Raw genomic sequence first — 18,713 nt, 5'->3', positions numbered from 1 at the left:
AAGATATGTACCATGTTGTTCTATGGCGAATGTCAGAGGGTACTGACTTAATGACCAGACTGTACAGATTGGCACATCCCTCCTCAAAGCCCTGCTGGTGCACAGTGAGGCTGTTTAGTTTCGCAGGCGTCAGACACATGAATTTGCCTGCTCTGGCAGCATCAAAAGCTGACTCCCTTCTGTTTTCCTGATTGTTCTCAACCCTCTGCTGGGCCAGGGGAAGAATCATTTCTTCTCTCCCACCTCCCTCCCATTGCTGTGTGTGTGTGTGTGTGTGTGTGTGTGTGCTCGCGCGCCCATGCACGTGCTCAACTTACTGTTTATCTAAGGGAAGTGAAAGAAGAGACATTTGTAAATGATCTAATCTTCAGTAAATAGACATAGGCAGTTATATTATTGATAAAAATATATAAATATGATTTCTAATTGACAAAACCTCCTAAATTAAAAATGCTCCAGATTCAGACGTCTATATGCCAGGCAGATATAACTTCCACAGGCACAAGAAGAATTTATATCTGCCTTGAAATGTCTTTTATGAAAGCTTGTAGCTCTAGCTAGAAGATGTACTTGATTCTCGGTAGGCGAGGAAGGCTAAGTGGTGAATATTAGCTTGGGAAGTTGCTTATTATGTGTACTTTTTTTAAACCTAAAGATGTATCCAGGTAGTTGATCAAGCAGAAGTATTCATTGAGATGGGAATTATTCAAATATTAACTTAAGCCGTAGGGGTTTTATAAACAGCAAGAAAAAAATGGGATGTGTTTAACAAGATTCCTTTAATCATTAAAAAGTCAATTCCACAGCTGATATTCTGAGTCTGAACTCTCTGATCCAAACCACCAGCCATGGTGTGTATGTTCCATATGTGAGAAGGATATCCACAGAGGAAGTTCATACACACTGATCATCAGACCAGAAAATGTAAAGAGAGGCAGCAACTGTTTTGTTTTCTACATAGCAAAGAAAAAGTCTCATTAACTGATGAGTACTCTGAATTAAAGGTTGTTTTTTTTTTTCTTGAGTCAAAGGTTTTAATGTAACAGGACCAACCCATTCTGAGATTTAAAAGGACCTCAGAAATCATCTGGCTTTCAAATGAGGAAACAGGCTTCCAGGGTTTACATGACCTGTCCAACATTATATAACCACCTTCAGAGCTTAGGCTTAGAGTCAGGCAGACCTGAGTTTGATTCCAAACTCTATCACTGACCAGTAATAACACTTCTCTAAACCTCAATTTCCTCATTGGCAAAATACTTATTTTGCTGTCAACTTCACCCTCCCTGTTGATAAACTTTCAAGGAAATCCCCTAGTCTACAGCAAAAGTCAGCAAATATTTTCTGTACAGGGCGAGTCGCTGTTGCAACTACTCAATTCTGTCTTTAAAGCACGAAAGCAGCCATAAATAAGAGGGAAATGAATGGGTTGTGTTCCAGTACAACTTTATTAATGGATATTAAAATTTTAATTTCAAATAACTGCCTCACGTCACAACATTCCTCTTCTTTTGTTTCTTTTTCAACCATTTAAAAATGTAAAAACAGGAGGTAGGCTGGGTATGGCCTGTGAACTCTAATCCTCTGAACTACAGGGCAAAGGCTACACACCCCTCCCTGCTGGGCCAACATTCAAGGCACTGGAGTTAATGTACCTTTCCAAGCTCGTCAACCTCTATTTTGACACCCATCCCTTGTGAACCAACCAGAGTCCAATTGTTCTTCCAAATGCCAAGCTGGTCAGGCCACCAGGTCTTTGCTCACGTTCTCCTCTCTGTCTGGAATGTTCTTCTCCAGTTCTCCTGGTGAAATCTTTTCTTTCTTTCACAGCCCAGCCCAAATGTTAATGCCTTCATGTTATCTTCCCTTTTTCCCCCCCTTCCTTGGCCAAGTGAACTGTTCCTGCCTATGGGTCCTGCAGCACTGTGACTATCCATTGTATTTCAATTCTTCATGAGTCTGTCTCTCCTCCCCACTTGAAAGCTCCCTCAAAGCTAGTACCAATTACTAATAGTGACAAACATGGTAACGATGCTGTCTCAAATATGATTACATTTAATCTTCTCAAAGAAACATTTTAGAGTAAGCATCCTGAAGATCAGGAAGAAGAAGTGACTTGTTCAAGGTGACAAAGATAAATAAATGGTAGAGCAAGAATCTGAAAGCACATTTTCTGATGCCATCAGTTCAATTCTTCCTGCTATACCATTAACCTTTGAAAACCGAGGATCTGGAACCTTGGAGCTGCTCACTAAATAGTTGTTGAATAAACGGCCAAATGAGGAACCAGATGCAGTATCCCTCTGGCCAACACCACAGCTCTGCCCTGATGGGCAATGTGTCCTCCTACCTCTCCTCCTCTGTTAGGAGCTGCTGCCTCTGGAACCACTGGATGAACTTTGGGTCTGGGGTCATACAATAGCTGTTGCAGGCAGACTGTAAGAGCTTGATTTGGGCAATCACTTCAAATTCCTAGAGCAGACAGAGCACCAAAGAGAAAGAGTGAATTAAAAGGCCAACCAAATATACATCTTTTCAACATGAAAACACACCACAGTAGATAAATGATGGACAAATGCATCTAGGAGGATTCTAAAGTGCTGCTTGTAACTCTGACTCACTGGTGTCCTTACATGCTTTAGTGGTCAATCCTTCTTTCTCCTTGAAAAAAGCAATTTATGTGAATAAAACAAGCTACCAAAGTGACCCAAACTAGGTACTACCTAAAGTCATAGTGACTTCCTTTTTCTCTTTTCCATCTCCATTCTTGAGACAGAAAAGTTACTTTTTAAGCCTGAGTCCTTCTAAAATGTATTTAAAAATTCTACTTCCTAAAAGATAAGGAAAATAATTACTCTAAGTCAGGAAGCACACAAGTTTCCCACCCCCATCTTCTTCAACCCTTACCCCTCAATAAATAAGTTTTGGTAGGGCTGAATATCTAAACAGTCTAGGACCTCATAAACTTGAATGTTTAGATTTCCTGAATCCTTGGGGTATTACTACTCCAGTAAATCATTTAACTCAGTCTTTTAAAGCTCACAAGAGAAGCAAGTGTATAATTATGTCCAAAATTATTTATATTTCTTTAGATGTTTCAATAAAGATGTTTTTAAAGTCAGCAATGGAAATAAGCTTTAGCTTTAGGTTTTACACTCAAACTTTCCCAAAGTTTAACACGCTAGTCTTAAAAAGAAAGAGATTACCATCCAGGGTTATTCTGAAAGGAAAGGACAGAGACGGGTAACTGTGGAGGCAATAACTGAATTTGTTTTAATGTTACAGGACAGAAGCAGCCCAACAACTGGCAGATTCCGTAGGTGTCAACTTCCCATCCAGTGACCTCCACCCTTGGTCTCAGTATCCAAGGAACATTTATCATCAAACGCTACCAGGGACAGAAGGCTTACATTCGTCTAGGGCAGTATATCTTGTTACTGATGAGTTCAGCCTGGTCAGCTCCTAAAACTTTGGTTTTAACTGCAATGTCATTTCCTCCTGGAAGTTTCTCTGACCCCACAAGTTGGGGCTAGATGCCCCTCCCATGTGCTCCTATAATACCCACTACTTCTGCTCACAAGCCCTTATCAGGCTGCATTGTAACTGCCTGTTTGTCTACTTTCCTCCTTGACTGTGAACTTTATGAGGGCAGGGAGCTCTGGGCTTTTTCTGCTGCAATCCCTAAACCTACCACACTGCCCGACCCCTGTTAGGTCTGCAGTCAACGTTTGTGGGATGAAAGAATGAAAGAATAAGTAAAGAACAATGAGAGTTACTAAGGGGTGAAGTTATTATTTTGCTCACTCATATTCCTTGGAATTGTTTAAATATACGATTTTAAAAAACACTAAACCCATAGCGAATTTTCAAAGCTCTGTTTTATCTTTTTTCATGCAGTGTGGAACTCTTCTACTCTCCACAGAAAAATTTCAAATTGATGTTGCACACCCCTTCCTATGCTGACAGGAAAGGAAAAGAATAATTATCCACATGTTAACAATGAAGACCGTTTCCTTTCCTCTCTTCAGTAGGCCTACAGGAGTTAACCATCTTTATTAACCCTTCCATAACATATACTCTTATGAAACCCTTTCTCCTTAATAGAATGGACCTGTTATTGCTGAAGCTGATTGTAAAGAAGGAGATGATGAGGGGGTAAAGGAAGAACTGCAGGCTCAGGAGAGACAGGACAGCATTTGAACCCTGGCTGTGCTACCCGGTGACTCTAGTCAAGTTACTTCATTTCTCTGCGTCCTGGTTTCCTCACCCTTGAATTGAGGATGATAAAACCTACCCCACAGGGCTCTTGGGCAATACCACATAACAACATGTCAAGGACAATGACACCTGATAAATTTTCAATAAATGCTAATTTTTTTCTGCCTCTGCAAAAAATTTAAGTCTCCACTCCTCTAATTTTTTTCGTGCCCAGATGAAGTAAAATGGAAAACCACAGCCAAGACCCCTACTTACCCTTCTCCTCTTCTCAAAGTTTATCAGCCCACCCTGAAAGAAATTTTTTTAAATGAATGACAAACCAAGCTACTTTGAAAACTCAGCCTTATTTGTTCTAGGTTTTTGTTAAAATAGCTCAAAGGGATAATAAAGTCACAATTATTCATGACACTGTAATTATGGCTACAATGGAGGAAAAGAAACATCATTCACTTAAAAGAAAAACATTCTTTTAATTATAATAGGACAGGATTGGCAGACGGCCTTCTCTTAAGATGTCTGAAACCAACTAAAACAGTCATGATAAAGGATTTACAACACAGAATCCAAATACATTTGCAGAGACAGTAAAGACAAAAGCTTGAGTGAATGTTCTGTTACACTTTTTTTTCTTTACCAAAAGCAACAAAAACAGATGGTCATTGACTCATACTGGAAACCACACTGTCAATGTTTTATCAAAAGAAGTTTATCAAACTTCTACACAACATCATCACCGAACACCGAAGTTAAGTTTCAATTCTCCATCGTCCCAGCTCCTATTCTCAGTAGGCTGAATTTAACTTCTAAATCATTGGTCACTCCCCCCAAATTCCCCAACACTGATGAGTGTTTCCTGAGATAAGCTGAGGCAGAGGATGTGAAGAGACGCGGAGCATCTCTCTCTGAGGGAGCATGTCCACAACGTTTACGACGACCTTGGAGGTGGGAATTTGCAAGATAACTGCTACTCCTTCTAATTATGATAGAGTAAAAGCAGACTGACTGACTGCATGTGATAACCAGGAAGGTGAGATAAACTTAAATATACAGGAAATCCTTAAATTTCATTTCAAATATCCAGTCTCTTCTCCATGTAATATTCTACTGTATTACTGTTACTAACAAGTAGCTTGTTTCACTTCTTTCCCCATTCTGAGAGAGAGAGAGAAGGTAATAATCTGAAACCATAAAGCGATACTTAAAAATCCACGAGCTTGACTGACTCCCTACCCCAGCAGGTAGAATGTGAGGGTACACTATCCCCCCAGCTCCAGCTGCCAAAGTCCCACCCAGCACCTCGGTCTTTGCTCAAACCCACTCCTTCCTAAGGATCTGCCATGACCTCCCCTCACAGGGAATGGATGGTGGCCTGTCCTCTTCTCTCTTTGCATTTCTGTTTGAATTCTTACTATTTCTGTCCATCACTGCCTGCTCTGATATATCCCTTCCACTGGATTGTGAGCCACTGCTGGTGTCACTCATCTTCGTATTCCTCAGAGCATCTAGCACAATGCCACGTTCATAAAAAGCCCTCGATAGGTACAAACAAAGGTGTATTTCTCTCTTGGGTAACCAACGAGAAGGCTGCCGATCCACCTGCACCATCAGCCTGGAACTCACCTCAATGTAGTCCTGAAGGGCAGTGTCAAGCATGGTCAGGTCAGTCAGGAAGGTGCCCAGGTAGGGCACAGTTCCCTGCATCACACCCTGAAGAACAAGCACAGTAAAACGACCTTCGCTGTTATTGAAAGTTCAGGGTTTCAATAACCTCCACACTGGACCAAATGGACCTGTGGCCCGCTACAGTCAGCAACGTGCCCATTTGCAGATGGAAGCAGCAGTCTTCGAATGGCTAGGTGATCCTCGACAGCATTTGGAGAATAATTAAGGACCATTCAAGGCCTAATCTAAGGCCACTAGTGCTAACCTACATGAATGAGATTTTTAAAAATCCCTACACAAATAGGTCAGGAACTCTGTCACCAAGGTAACTTTCAAAGTCATGAAAACCAACCCTCAAAGCCAGGGGATGGTTCAAGTGTGTTCACAGTGGGGTTTACACATCGCGCAGGCTCAGGTCAGAGGGACCTCTGTTCTCTTTCACAGCATGTGGACACTCCCGGTGGTTCAGAATGGCCCTGGGAGGGATGGTCTCACCATTGGTAGAGGATTGGGCTGCTGCCCACTGGAGAAGTGTGACCACAGGAGGACGGGGAGTCACTAGTAAAGTGGCTTCGTGACTCGGTTCTGAAGAATACAGGAGGGAAAGGGAAAAACAGTCCCTTTAAAGTAGAAAACCTGCCAAACTCTACCTTAACCAAGTGATGATGGCTAATATCACCAGTGACATCAGATGTCATTCACTCCTTGATACGATGAGAAGACACTTCACATCTGTGATATTCTTCCCCAAACCCGTGACCTCAGTCTAGTCACTAGAAAAACAACAGACACCCCCTGGTTGTGGGACATTCTAAGGATACTAGAACAGTCTTCCTGAAGACCGTCAGGTAATGACAAACAAGGGAAGACTCAGAAACGGTCACACAGCAGAGGGTACTAGGGTGGCAACTAAATGCAGTGGGGTGCCCTGGGTTGGATCCTGGAACAGAACCAGGATGCTCATGGAAAACTGGTGAAATCCAAGTCAAGTCTGGGTTTCAGTTAACAGCAGTATGCCCATGTCGGTTTCTTAGCATTGACAGATATGCCACGGTTACAGAAAATGTCAACGGGTGGGGAGGTGGGGAGGTGGGGAGGTGGGGAGGTGGAAGGGGGATGGGGGAGGGATTCACAGAAACTCTATGTATTATCTGGAACTCTTCTCTAAATTCTAAAATTAAAAGTTTATTTAAAAAGAAATTTCCCTGGGCTTCCCTGGTGACACAGTGGTTGAGAGTCCGCCTGCTGATGCAGGGGACACGAGTTCGTGCCCCGGTCCAGGAAGATCCCACATGCCGCGGAGCAGCTAGGCCCGTGAGCCATGGCCACTGAGCCTGCGCGTCCGGAGCCTGTTCTCCGCAACGGGAGAGGCCACAACACTGAGAGGCCCACGTACCGCAAAAAAAAAGAGAAAAAAGAAATTTCCTTCAGAAATAAAGGTAGAAGCACTTCCACTGCAGGTATATACATATTATATTAATTTCACCAAATTTCCTTTGAAATCATCCCTATTCTCCACAAGGCCACAGAGGCACTAACCATTCTGAAGAGAAAATAAAAAGGGGCTTCCATGGACACCTTATCCTACAGTCCATTAAGGCACTTATGGAAATTCTGGCCAGAAAACAGTCTCCACCAGGGCAGGACAAGGCTGCCTGATGTGTGTGCAGCTGGCTGTTTCCTCAGCCAGAGCTGCTTCTTGAGGTTCGCTCCAGGCAGGGCTTTGTCCTTCAGGAACTCTGTGTCAGCTGCAGTATGTCCTTCCCTATCATGTGTACAAGGTCTCATCCTGAACTGAAATAATCTCTTTTTTTAACGGCTATTTTTAACTTGTCTTTGAACCACCAAAAAGGTCTGAAGTGCTGTGAATGCCTTACAGGCTTTATGTTACAGAGACTCCCATCACTCAAAACCAACATTTCTGATTTATGCCCAGCTTTCCAAAGAAGGAGAAAATCTTCTCAACGCAGGGGTGAGAGTATTTTGAGTTTGTCAGTCTCCATTCTCCTCTCTCTGGTTTTCCCCTTCTATGCTAAAAGTTAGGAGGGTGTTAAAAATAAAGCCAATGATGTCAAGGACTACCTTCCAGTCTTGAACAGGGAGGTATCACGTTCCTTTGAGTACTGAAAAACTAGAAAGATTTGGCTAGTACTTGGGGTTAGTGACGAGAGCCAGAAAATGACTAGAGGATTTGGAACAAATGAAAAGGTCTCCGAGTACAAGGACCAAGTCCTCCTGGGAGCTGACACTCTCTCTCCCCGGCACCCAGGTACTGGGCCACCGTGTGTTCCAAGCTGGCTACAGTAGGCATTCCCGTCGGGGAACTGAAGCCCAGGGGTCTCAAGGCCAAGGTCGCGGTAGCTCCTAAGTGCAGGAGTGGATAAAGAAGACAGCAAAAGGGACAGAAATCTACCTGCCGCAGATTTTCCCTCACTTCCAGAAAATAAAAATGTTCCAGAAAACAATGTGATTTGCGACTTTCAGTGTTTATTTCCTGCTGGGTCCAGTGGGAATGAAAATAGGTTCAGACCTCCCAGGGCTGCTGAGAACAGATGAGGTAAAGAACGGAGAACTTCTTTGGGGGCAGGGGCACCCTGCAGACTAAAGGGTCCAGGGCCATGCAGGAGCCCAGCCCCTGACATAGGGCTGCTCTCTGGTGGGCCCTCAGGGAGACCCAGGGCCTTACATACCATGTCCTTCTGGAGCTGAAGCCGCCTCTGAGTGCGCTTCTGGTTTTCCTTCACGCTGCTGTCCAGGTTTGCAAATTTTGAGGTTCCTTCCTAAGAAACAGAAGCACACACAGAGGAAAGTGATACAGGGGCAAGTGAAGGGGCACCTAGTTTCTGGGGCGGAACCTCTGCACAACTATCTGGACGCCATGCAAAGTGAAGAGGCCCCCAGCAGGCTCTGGACTATTATGCAAACACTTGGCTGGCTACTGGCTGAGCCATCTATTCTTGAGGGTGCCTGGTGGCCATGGCTTATCCCGTTTCCCCGCCCCCCTATTTTGTAAGAAGAGCCCCTGATTTGGTTATAAAATCAATCATTAATACAAGGCAGGCAATTCCTGGAACTGGAGACAATTTTTACACATCCCAAATTTCACTTGAAGTAATCACACATCCTGGAAATGAAGATCTCTTCCTCTGTAAATTTTATGATTTCTTGATCTTGGCCTGAAAGGCCTGTGCCAGCATTCTGTGAAAGAAAAGGGACTATTTCTGTGGTATTTCTTAGCTAAATGAAACTTTTTATACCGGAAGTTTTCTGAGGAAGTCCAGCACTGATCTATGAAAGCCAGACCTTCATACATTTTTCTCCCCTTTTTCTCCCCCAGTCCATCCTCCCAACTTGCCTCTCAGGTTTGGAACTCCTACAAATCAATCTTTCCTCCTGGCGCCTGAGAACAGATGGCTACCCTTTCTCTCCTCCCATCTGTTGCGACAACAAACTCTTCTACATAATGACTAATCTCCAGTTTTGCTGACTGAACATAAAGTGTTTTTGGTTTTGTGGTTTGGGGGGTCTTGTTAAGTTCTCATTTTCCAGGAACTGCATGAATGGGAGGCAAATTTCACAATTCAGTAGTGCATAATTGCATTGTTTTTCCATTAGTCAGTTCTCCCTGGGTTTATCATATGACCACAGCATGTGACTTTTCACTACTGTACGACTACGAGGGAATCTTTTCCAGTGACTTAGCCTTTCCAATGACAGGGCGACATCAATGTCTTGTATCATTCACCAGCCTTTACCCAGGTCCAGGTACATCACTGGGGACAGAATCCATAGTGACTCATTACCAATTTTCAGTCTCCCTATTACAAGTGATAATAAGAAGAGGTATCATTTAATGATTCCCTGCTTACAGTTTTTCCTGGGGATGAATGAAAGTGTCCTGAAATGTGCCACTTCCTGTGCTGGGTGGTTGAGTCCTCCCAAACTATTGATAATTTTTTTTTGAATTTTATTTTTTTTATACAGCAGGTTCTTATTAGTTACCTATTTTATACATATTAGTGTATACATGTCAATCCCAATCTCCCAATTCATCACACCACCACCACACCCCCACCACCAGCTTCCCTCCCTTGGTGTCCATACATTTGTTCTCTAAGTCTGTGTCTCTATTTCTGCTTTGTAAATAAGATCATCGATACCATTTTTCTAGATTCCACATATATGAATTAATATACAATATTTGTTTTTCTCTTTCTGACTTACTTCACTCTGGATGACAGTCTCTAGGTCCACCCACATCTCTACAAATGACCCAACTTCGTTCCTTTTTATGGTTGAGTAATATTCCATTGTATATTTGTGCCACATCTTCTTTATTCATTCATCTGTTGATTGATATTTAGGTTGGTTCCATGTCCTGGCTATTGTAAATAGTGCTGTGATGAACACTGGGGTGCATGGGTCCTTTTGAATTATGGTTTTCTCTGGGTATATGCCCAGTAGTGGGATTGCTGGGTCATACGGTAATGCTACTTTTAGTTTTTTAAGGAACCTCCATACTGTTCTCCATAGGGGCTGTATCAATTTACATTCCCATCAACAGTGCAGGAGGGTTCCCTTTTCTCCACATGCTCTCCAGCATTTGTTCTTTGCAGATTTTCTGATGATGCCCATTCTAACCAGTGTGAGGTGATACCTCATTGTAGTTCTGATTTGCATTTCTCTAATAATTAGTGATGTTGAGCAGCTTTTCATGTGCCTCTTGGCCATCTTTATGTCTTCTTTGGAGAAATGTCTATTTAGGTTTTCTGCCCATTTTTTGATTGGGTTGTTTCTTTAATATTGAGTTGCATGAGCTGTTTATATATTTTGGAGATTAATCCTTTGTCCATTTATTCATTTGCAAATTCTGAGGGTTGTCTTTTCGCCTTGTTTACAGTTTCCTTTGCTGTGTCAAAGCTTTTAAGTTTCATTAGGTCCCATTTGTTTAGTTTTGTTTTTATTTCCATTACTCTAGGAGGTGGGTCAGAAAAGACCTTGCTGTTGATTTACATCAAAGACTGTTCTGCCTATGTTTTCCTCTAAGAGTTTTATAGTGTCTGGTCTTACATTTAGGTCTCTAATCCATTTTGAGTTTATTTTTGTGTATGGTGTTAGGGAGTGTTCTAATTTCATTATTTTACATGTAGCTACCCAGTTTTCCCAGCACCACTTATTGAAGAGATTGTCTTTTCTCCATTGAATATCCTTGCCTCCTTTGTCACAGATTAGTTGACCACAGGTGCATGGGTTTATCTCTGAGATTTCTATCCTGTTCCATTGATCTATATTTCTGTTTTTGTGCCAGTACCATATTATCTTGATTACTGTAGCTTTGTAGTATAGTCTGAAGTCAGGGAGTCTGATTCCTCCAGCTCCATTTTTTTCACTCAAGATTGCTTTGCCATTTGGGGTCTTTTGTGTCTCCATACAAATTTTGAGATTTTTTTGTTCTAGTTCTGTAAAAAATGCCATTGGTAATTTGATAGGGATTGCATTGAATCTGTAGATTGCTTTGGGTAGTATAGTCATTTTCACAATACTGATTTTTCCAATCCAAGAACATGGTATATCTCTCCATCTGTTTATGTCATCTTTGATTTATTTCATCAGTGTCTTATAGTTTTCTGAGCACAGGTCTTTTTACCTCCTTAGGTAGGTTTATTCCTAGGTATTTTATTCATTTTGTTGCAATGGTGAGTGGGATTGTTCCCTTAATTTCTCTTTCTGATCTTTTGTTGTTAGTGTATAGGAATATGAGAGATTTCTGTGCATTAATTTTGTATCCTGCAACTTTACCAAATTCACTGATTAGCTCTAGTAGTTTTCTGGTGGCATCTTTAGGATTTTCTATGTATAGCATCATGTCATCTGCAAACAGTGACAGTTTTACTCCTTCTTTTCCCATTTGTATTTCTTTTTCTTCTCTGATTGCCATGGCTAGGACTTCCAAAACTATGTTGAATAATAGTGGTGAGAGTGGACATCCTTGTCGTGTTCCTGATCTTAGAGGAAATGCTTTCAGTTCTTCACCACTGAGAATGATGTTTGCTGTGGATTTGTCATATATGGCCTTTATTATGTTGAGGTAGGTTCCCTCTATGTCCACTTTTCTGGAGAGTTCTTATCATAAATGGGTGTTGAATTTTGTCAAAAGCTTTTCCTGCAACTATTGAGATGATCATATGGTTTTTATTCTTCAGCTTGTTAATATGGTGTATCACGTTGATTGATTTGCATATAGTGAAGAATCCTTGCATCCCTGGGATAAATCCCACTTGATCATAGTATATGATCCTTTTAATGTGTTGTTGGATTCTGTTTGCTAGTATTTTGTTGAGGGCTTTTGCATCTATATTTGTCAGTGATATTGGTCTCTAATTTTCTTTTTTTGTAGTATCTTTGTCTGGTTTTGGTATCAGGATGATGGTGGCCTCGTAGAATGAGTTTGGGAGTGTTCCTTCCTCTGCATTTTTTTGGAAGAGCTTGAGAAGGATGGGTGTTAGCTCTTCTCTAAATGTTTGATAGAATTCACCTGTGAAGCCATCTGGTCCTGGACTTTTGTTTGTTGGGAGATTTTTGTACTTTTTTCTTTTTTTTTTTTTTGCAGTACACGGGCCTCTCACTCTTGTGGCCTCTCCCATTGTGGAGCACAGGCTCCTGACACGCTGGCTCAGCGGCCATGGCTCACAGGCCTAGTCACTCCGTGGCATGTGGGATCTTCCTGGACCGGGCCACGAACCTGTGTCCCCTGCATTGGCGGGCGGACTCTCAACCACTGCGCCACCAGGGAAGCCCTTTCGGGAGATTTTTAATCACAGTTTCGATTTCATTACCTGTGATTGGTCTGTTCATATTTTCTATTTCTTCCTGGTTCAGTATTGGAAGGTTATATCTTTCTAAGAATTTGTCCATTTCTTCCAGGTTGTCCATTTTATTGACACAGAGTTGCTTGCAGTAGTATCTTAGGATGCTTTGTATTTCTGTGGTATCCATTGTAACTTCTCCTTTTTCATTTATAATTTTATTGATTTGAGTCCTCTCCCTCTTTTTCTTGATGAGTCTGGCTAAAGGTTTATCAATTTTGTTTATCTTCTCAAAGAACCAGCTTTTAGTTTTATTGATCTTTGCCATTGTGTTCTTTATTTCTATTTCAGTTATTTCTGCTCCGATCTTTATGATTTCTTTCCTTCTACTAACTTTGTGTTTTGTTTGTTCTTCTTTCTCTAGTTCCTTCAGGTGTAAGGTTAGATTGTTTATTTGAGATTTTTCTTGTTTCTTGAGGTAGGATTGTATTGCTATAAATTTCCCTCTTAGAACTGCTTTTGCTGCATCCCACAGGTTTTGGATCATCGTGTATTCATTGTCATTTGTCTCTAGGTATTTTCTAATTTCCTCTTTGACTTCTTCAGTGATCTCTTGATTATTTAGTAATGTACTGTTTAGCCTCCAGGTGTTTGTGTTTTTTACGTTTTTTTCCCTGTAATTTATTTCTAATCTCATAGCGCTGTGGTTGGAAAAAGATGCTTGATATGATTTCAATTTTCTTAAATTTACTGAATCTTGATTTGTGACCCAAGATGTGATCTATCCTGAAGAATGTTCTGTGTGCACTTGAGAAGAAGGTGTAGTATGCTATTTTTGGATGAAATGTCCAATAAATATCAATTAAGTCTATCTGACCTATTGTGTCATTAAAAGCTTGTTTTTCCTTATTAATTTTCTGTGTGGATGATCTGTCCATTGGTGTGAGGTGTTCAAGTCCTCCACTATTATTGTGTTACTATTGTTTTTTCCTTTTATAGCTGTTAGCATTTGCCTTACATATTGAGGTGCTCCTATGTTGGGTGCATATATATTTATAATTGTTATATCTTCTTCTTGGATTAATCCCTTGATCATTATGTAGTGTCCTTCCTTGTCTCTTGTAATATTCTTTATTTTAAAGTCTATCTTATCTGATATGAGTATTGCTACTCCAGCTTTCTTTTGATTTCCATTTGCATGGGATATCTTTTTCCATCCCCTCACTTTCCATCTGTATGTGTCCCTAGGTCTGAAGTGGGTCTCTTATAGACAGCATATACACGGGTCTTGTTTTTGTATCCATTCAGCCAGTCTATGTCTTTTCGTTGGAGCATTTAATCCATTTATATTTAAGGTAGTTATCGATATGTGTTTTCCTGTTGCCATTTTCTTAATTGTTTTGGGTTTGTTATTGTAGGTCTTTTCCTTGTCTTGTGTTTCCTGCCTAGAGAAGTTCCTTTAGCATTTGTTGTAAAGCTGGTTTGGTGGTGCTGAATTCTCTTAGCTTTTGCTTGTCTGTAAAGGTTTTAATTTCTCCATCGAATCTGAATGAGATCCTTGCCTGGTAGAGTAATCTTGGTTGTAGTTTCTTCCCTTTCATCACTTTAAATATATTATGCCACTCCCTTGTGGCTTGTAGAGTTTCTGCTGAGAAATCAGCTGTTAACCTTAAGGGAGTTCCCTTGTATGTTATTTGTTGTTTTTCCCTTGTTGCTTTTAATAATTTTTCTTTGTGTTTAATTTTTGTCAATTTCATTACTATGTGTCTTGGCATGATTCTCCTTGGGTTTATCCTGCCTGAGACTCTCTGTGCTTCCTGGACTTGGACGGCTATTTCCTTTCCCATGTTAAGGAATTTTCAACTATAATCTCTTCAAATATTTTCTCGGGTCCTCTCTCTCTCTTCTCCTTCTGGGACCCCTATAATGCGAATGTTGGTGTGTTTAATGTTGTCCCAGAGGTCTCTTAGGCCATCTTCATTTCTTTTCATTCTTTTTACTTTATTCTGTTCCGCAGCAGTGAATTCCACCATTCTGTCTTCCAGGTCACTTATCCGTTCTTCTGCCTCAGTTATTCTGCTATTGATTCCTTCTAGTGTGTTTTTCATTTCAGTTATTGTATTGTTCATCTCTGTTTGTTTGTTCTTTAATTCTTCTAGGTGTTTGCTCTTTAATTCTTCTAGGTCTTTGTTAAACATTTCTTGCATCTTCTCAATCTTTGCCTCCATTCTTTTTCCAAGGTCCTGGATCATCTTCACTATCATTATTCTGAATTCTTTTTCTGGAAGTTGCCTATCTCCACTTCATTTAGTTGTTTTTCTGGGGTTTTATCTTGTTCCTTCATCTGGTACATAGTTCTCTGCCCTTTTCATTTTGTCTATCTCTCTGAGAAAGTAGTTTTTGTTCCATAGGCTGCAGGACTGTAGTTCTTCTTGCTTCTGCTGCCTGCCTTCTGGTGGATGAGGCTATCTAAGAGGAAACTCTTGAGAATTTTCTTGGAGTGAGAAATCAATTCTTTCTGACTTGAATGCAATGTCCACCTCTTTCCAGGGAGTAGGTTATTCTGGTTCCCTTTCAGTTTCTCAATCACTGACAGACATTTAATGTATGGACATTATTGCAGGTATACTTAAAATTATTAAGAAGGATTTCTGAAAATTTAAGAGGCTCCTGAGAATCACAGAAGTAGGATCCTAAAGGAGCACTTAGGAAAACCTCCTCATTGGGAGGACAAAGATCTGGGATGAGGAGCTGGAAGGTTTGCTGATTTCATGACTTCATGAGAGCGAGATTCCACTCCTGGATAGATAACTAAAAAAAGACTGACTAGTAGTGCCAGCTCTTCCAGGTGAGGTGTCAACTGAAATCCCCTATGTGCCACATCCAACCATGTTTTGGATGTGGAAGTGTTTTCCTTCCTCGGCCCTAAATCCTTTGCCCTGCAAGGTCTCACAACACCAATCCCTTGAAACTTCTTGAGACTCTTCACAGGATTTGTGATTGCATTGCTCTGGGTCCCTCCTCTGGCCTCCTTTTGCTGCCTGTGTTCACTCTCTCTTAATGACTCTTCTTTCTGACAAAGTCATCTTGTTTTTCACTCTACTCAGGTATTTGGAAATACTATCCAGTCCTGTGACCTCAATCATCACCCATGTTTGGATGAATTCCAAATCTTGCCCTCCATCAACCTTCCACTCTCCTCTTGTCTCCTCTCCTCTCTGTCCTTCTTTCTCTCTCTCTAGTGCAAACTTCTCACCTGAGTCTTGCTTTCTCTCTATCTCCATCTGTGGCAAAGGACAGCTGCCCTCATCCATCCTGTTCCTGGGCCTCAGAGGGGCCTCTTCTACTTGGGTGCTACACAGACATTTGGATCCCTCTCCATACATGTTGATTAAATGACAGCTCAGCAGTTAAGGGTAATTATGTGAATAGGCCTTCCCAGCCCTACGGGCTTCTACCCCAGCTCTGACTTCAGTGTGCTTGGAGCTTCACTAAACAGACATCTCCACCAGAGCCTGGGCCTTTCTAGCATTTGTTTCTAGCAATGTAACCCAGAAGAGTTCTCACCAAGAATCCCAAGAAACAAGAAGATTTGGTGAGATTCTGCCTTCCTGTTCGTTTGAAATGTGCAGACTCCATAGAAAACCTGCTTGGAATGATCCAAGTTTTGGAAATCCTAAGACAGTAACAGGTTTAAGATAATCTCCGAGTAAAATAAAAACATTTGTCTCCAACAATTAAAAGGAAAACCACAGATTTTTGCTAATTCTGATGTTGCCTCAGCCGTAGTATTATAGAGGTAGCACCTTACATCTGTCCAGAAGCAGAAGAGAAGAGAGGTCATTCACGACTAGGATTACCCAACCACAAATCAGTTTTAAGTCCAGGAGTGGCATATTAAAAACAGAGACCAGCCATGGTTCTTCTGAAAACCAAAGTACCTTCATTTCGTTACAACTGTGCTGAGAATTCATATCCAGAATTATATACTTAGTATGAAGAATAATAAACAAAGATGACTGGAAAGGGACCCACAGAGACGTATGACCTGCCCCAAACATTCCACTATCATTCACGATAATGCGCAGGCCCCATGAGTTCATAGCCAAGTTTTTCATCTTTGGGATTCCAGCCACGTACAAGAAATTTAACCTAGAGCACCGAGGTAAACTTCTACATTTCAGAAAGTTTTATGGGACCTTTAATGTCTAGATATAGCTCTGCTTCTAAGGTTTCAGCCAGAACACGGCCACCAGGCAATGGGCTGCACAGTATTCAATTTATCTGCTTTGGAAGGATGACTCAGAGCTACTGGGATTTGAATGTGTGGCTCCAATTAGTCCAGCTTTGTATTACTGACAGGGAGACCACTAAGCCATCTCCTTCCAGCCAGATGAGTTTCCATTTAAAGTCTGCAAATCCAAGGGGATGTGAAGCGGGGAGTAACACGACCTCAGCAAGCCAAGCATTGTTTAGTGTGCAGTGCATCAGGTGAGCCTAATCCAAAGTCAGACAGCAGACACCCTGCCCTGCTCACATCATCTACACCAGGAAGGGCTAAGAGTGGGCAAGTTGTTAAAGTCCTGTGAATGAGGAGGTCCATCAATGGATGTCAGTTTCTGAACACTTGCTACATGCCCAGTGTGTTAGGCATTAGAGACAAAACAGTGAAAAAGGCCCTGCCTGCAAGAGGCTTACAGGCCAGCAGGGAGACAGGTGAAATGCACAAGCGATTCTAATGGAGCATATGATAAGTGTTAGGACAGAGGAATGACGGGCTTCTGGAGGACAAGGGAAGGGGCCTAATCAGACCTGAGGGTGTCAAGGAAGGATTCAAGCAGAAATGTAGTCCTCACTGAGACATGAAGGAAGAGAAGCAGGACTTAGGAGAACAGTCAAGAAGACCGTAACAGATGCTCTTACAGGAACGACTAACCTAACAGTTATCAACTGATGCCTTTTCTAAGTAACCCCATCCCCACTTGACTCTCATTCCTACTCCAAGTGTCTACTGTAAGCTTACATGTATCACTTATACTTTCTTCATTTTCATTTGTTATGCATACTTTGGTTTCACATGTAGATAGCTTGTGAAATACTACAAAAAACTGACATTTGCACATGGCTTTCAAATATTTCCTTAGTCAATCTTCAAAACAATTCCATGAGATCAGTAGACTAAATAGTACTATTATCATCTCCAATTCACAGAAGAGGAGACTAAGGACAAGGGTCCTCTGTTCTAACAGCCCAGTTCAGGGCTTCCCCCTATGGTAGCACATATCATAGTTTTTTTGTTTTTTATTTTTGGTTTGGGGTTTTTTTTTCATAATTGCCCACTTCGCCTCCCCCATGAGACTGCAGTCTCCTTAAGATTGGAGGCTGCCTTCAGAATGGCTGTACCTCCCTCACCCAGCACACAGTGAATGCCCAATCAGGATTAACTGAATTACCAACTTATTTTCCTTCTCCATGAAGTTTCACATGACATACCCTGCCTCCTACTCCCAAGTGGTCAAAAGAAATAGTTTTATGCCTAAGTGATGAAAGCACTGGCTTTACAGTCCCACCAGGCCAGACTCACATTCTAGCTCCACCACCTACCAGGTGTGGGACTTAGGGTTTGTTCCTTACCTCTCTGAGGCTTGGCTAGCTGCAAAATAAGGAGGATAAAATCTACTTTATAGAGAGGCCGTGAAGATAACATCTGGTCTATGTTCCCCTCTGATGATTGCTCACAACCTATCTTTGTACCTTTCTTTGACTACTCGTTCTTGTTTAGTGTCTATATCCACCCACCAGCAGGTAAGTTCCTGAAAACAGAGTCTGTGTTCGTCTTCTTCATACTCCCAGCGGCCGGTCAAATGCTTTACAAATATTAGATGTTTAACAAACATCTAGAGAAAGAAAATGAACCAAGCTGTAGCTTTACCTAGCCTGCCGTTCAGAAGCCAGCACTCATCTGGTGTTCAATAAATACTGCTGACGGACTGGCTGCGCAATTCAGTGCAAATAAAGGATGTAGAA

At 41.5% G+C, this 18,713-nt stretch overlaps 1 protein-coding gene across 4 annotated transcripts in view; it reads right to left on the bottom strand.

Moving 5' to 3' along the window:
- RGL1 (ral guanine nucleotide dissociation stimulator like 1) overlaps positions 1-18,713 on the bottom strand; it is a 279,015-nt gene that overhangs the window by 18,142 nt on the left and 242,160 nt on the right. For all 4 annotated transcript variants that reach the window (XM_067728889.1, XM_067728886.1, XM_067728887.1 and 1 more), the window contains 4 exons: positions 8,571-8,660; positions 5,839-5,925; positions 4,474-4,506; positions 2,351-2,472 (listed from right to left, as the gene is read on the bottom strand). In XM_067728889.1, coding sequence (XP_067584990.1) covers positions 2,351-2,472; positions 4,474-4,506; positions 5,839-5,925; positions 8,571-8,660 — 332 coding nt within the window. The remainder of the gene's footprint in view (positions 1-2,350; positions 2,473-4,473; positions 4,507-5,838; positions 5,926-8,570; positions 8,661-18,713) is intronic.

The sequence above is a fragment of the Pseudorca crassidens genome, chromosome 2 (assembly GCF_039906515.1).
Source record: "Pseudorca crassidens isolate mPseCra1 chromosome 2, mPseCra1.hap1, whole genome shotgun sequence".
Classification (NCBI taxonomy): domain Eukaryota; kingdom Metazoa; phylum Chordata; class Mammalia; order Artiodactyla; family Delphinidae; genus Pseudorca; species Pseudorca crassidens.
This window is presented reverse-complemented; position numbering and strand designations above follow the sequence as displayed.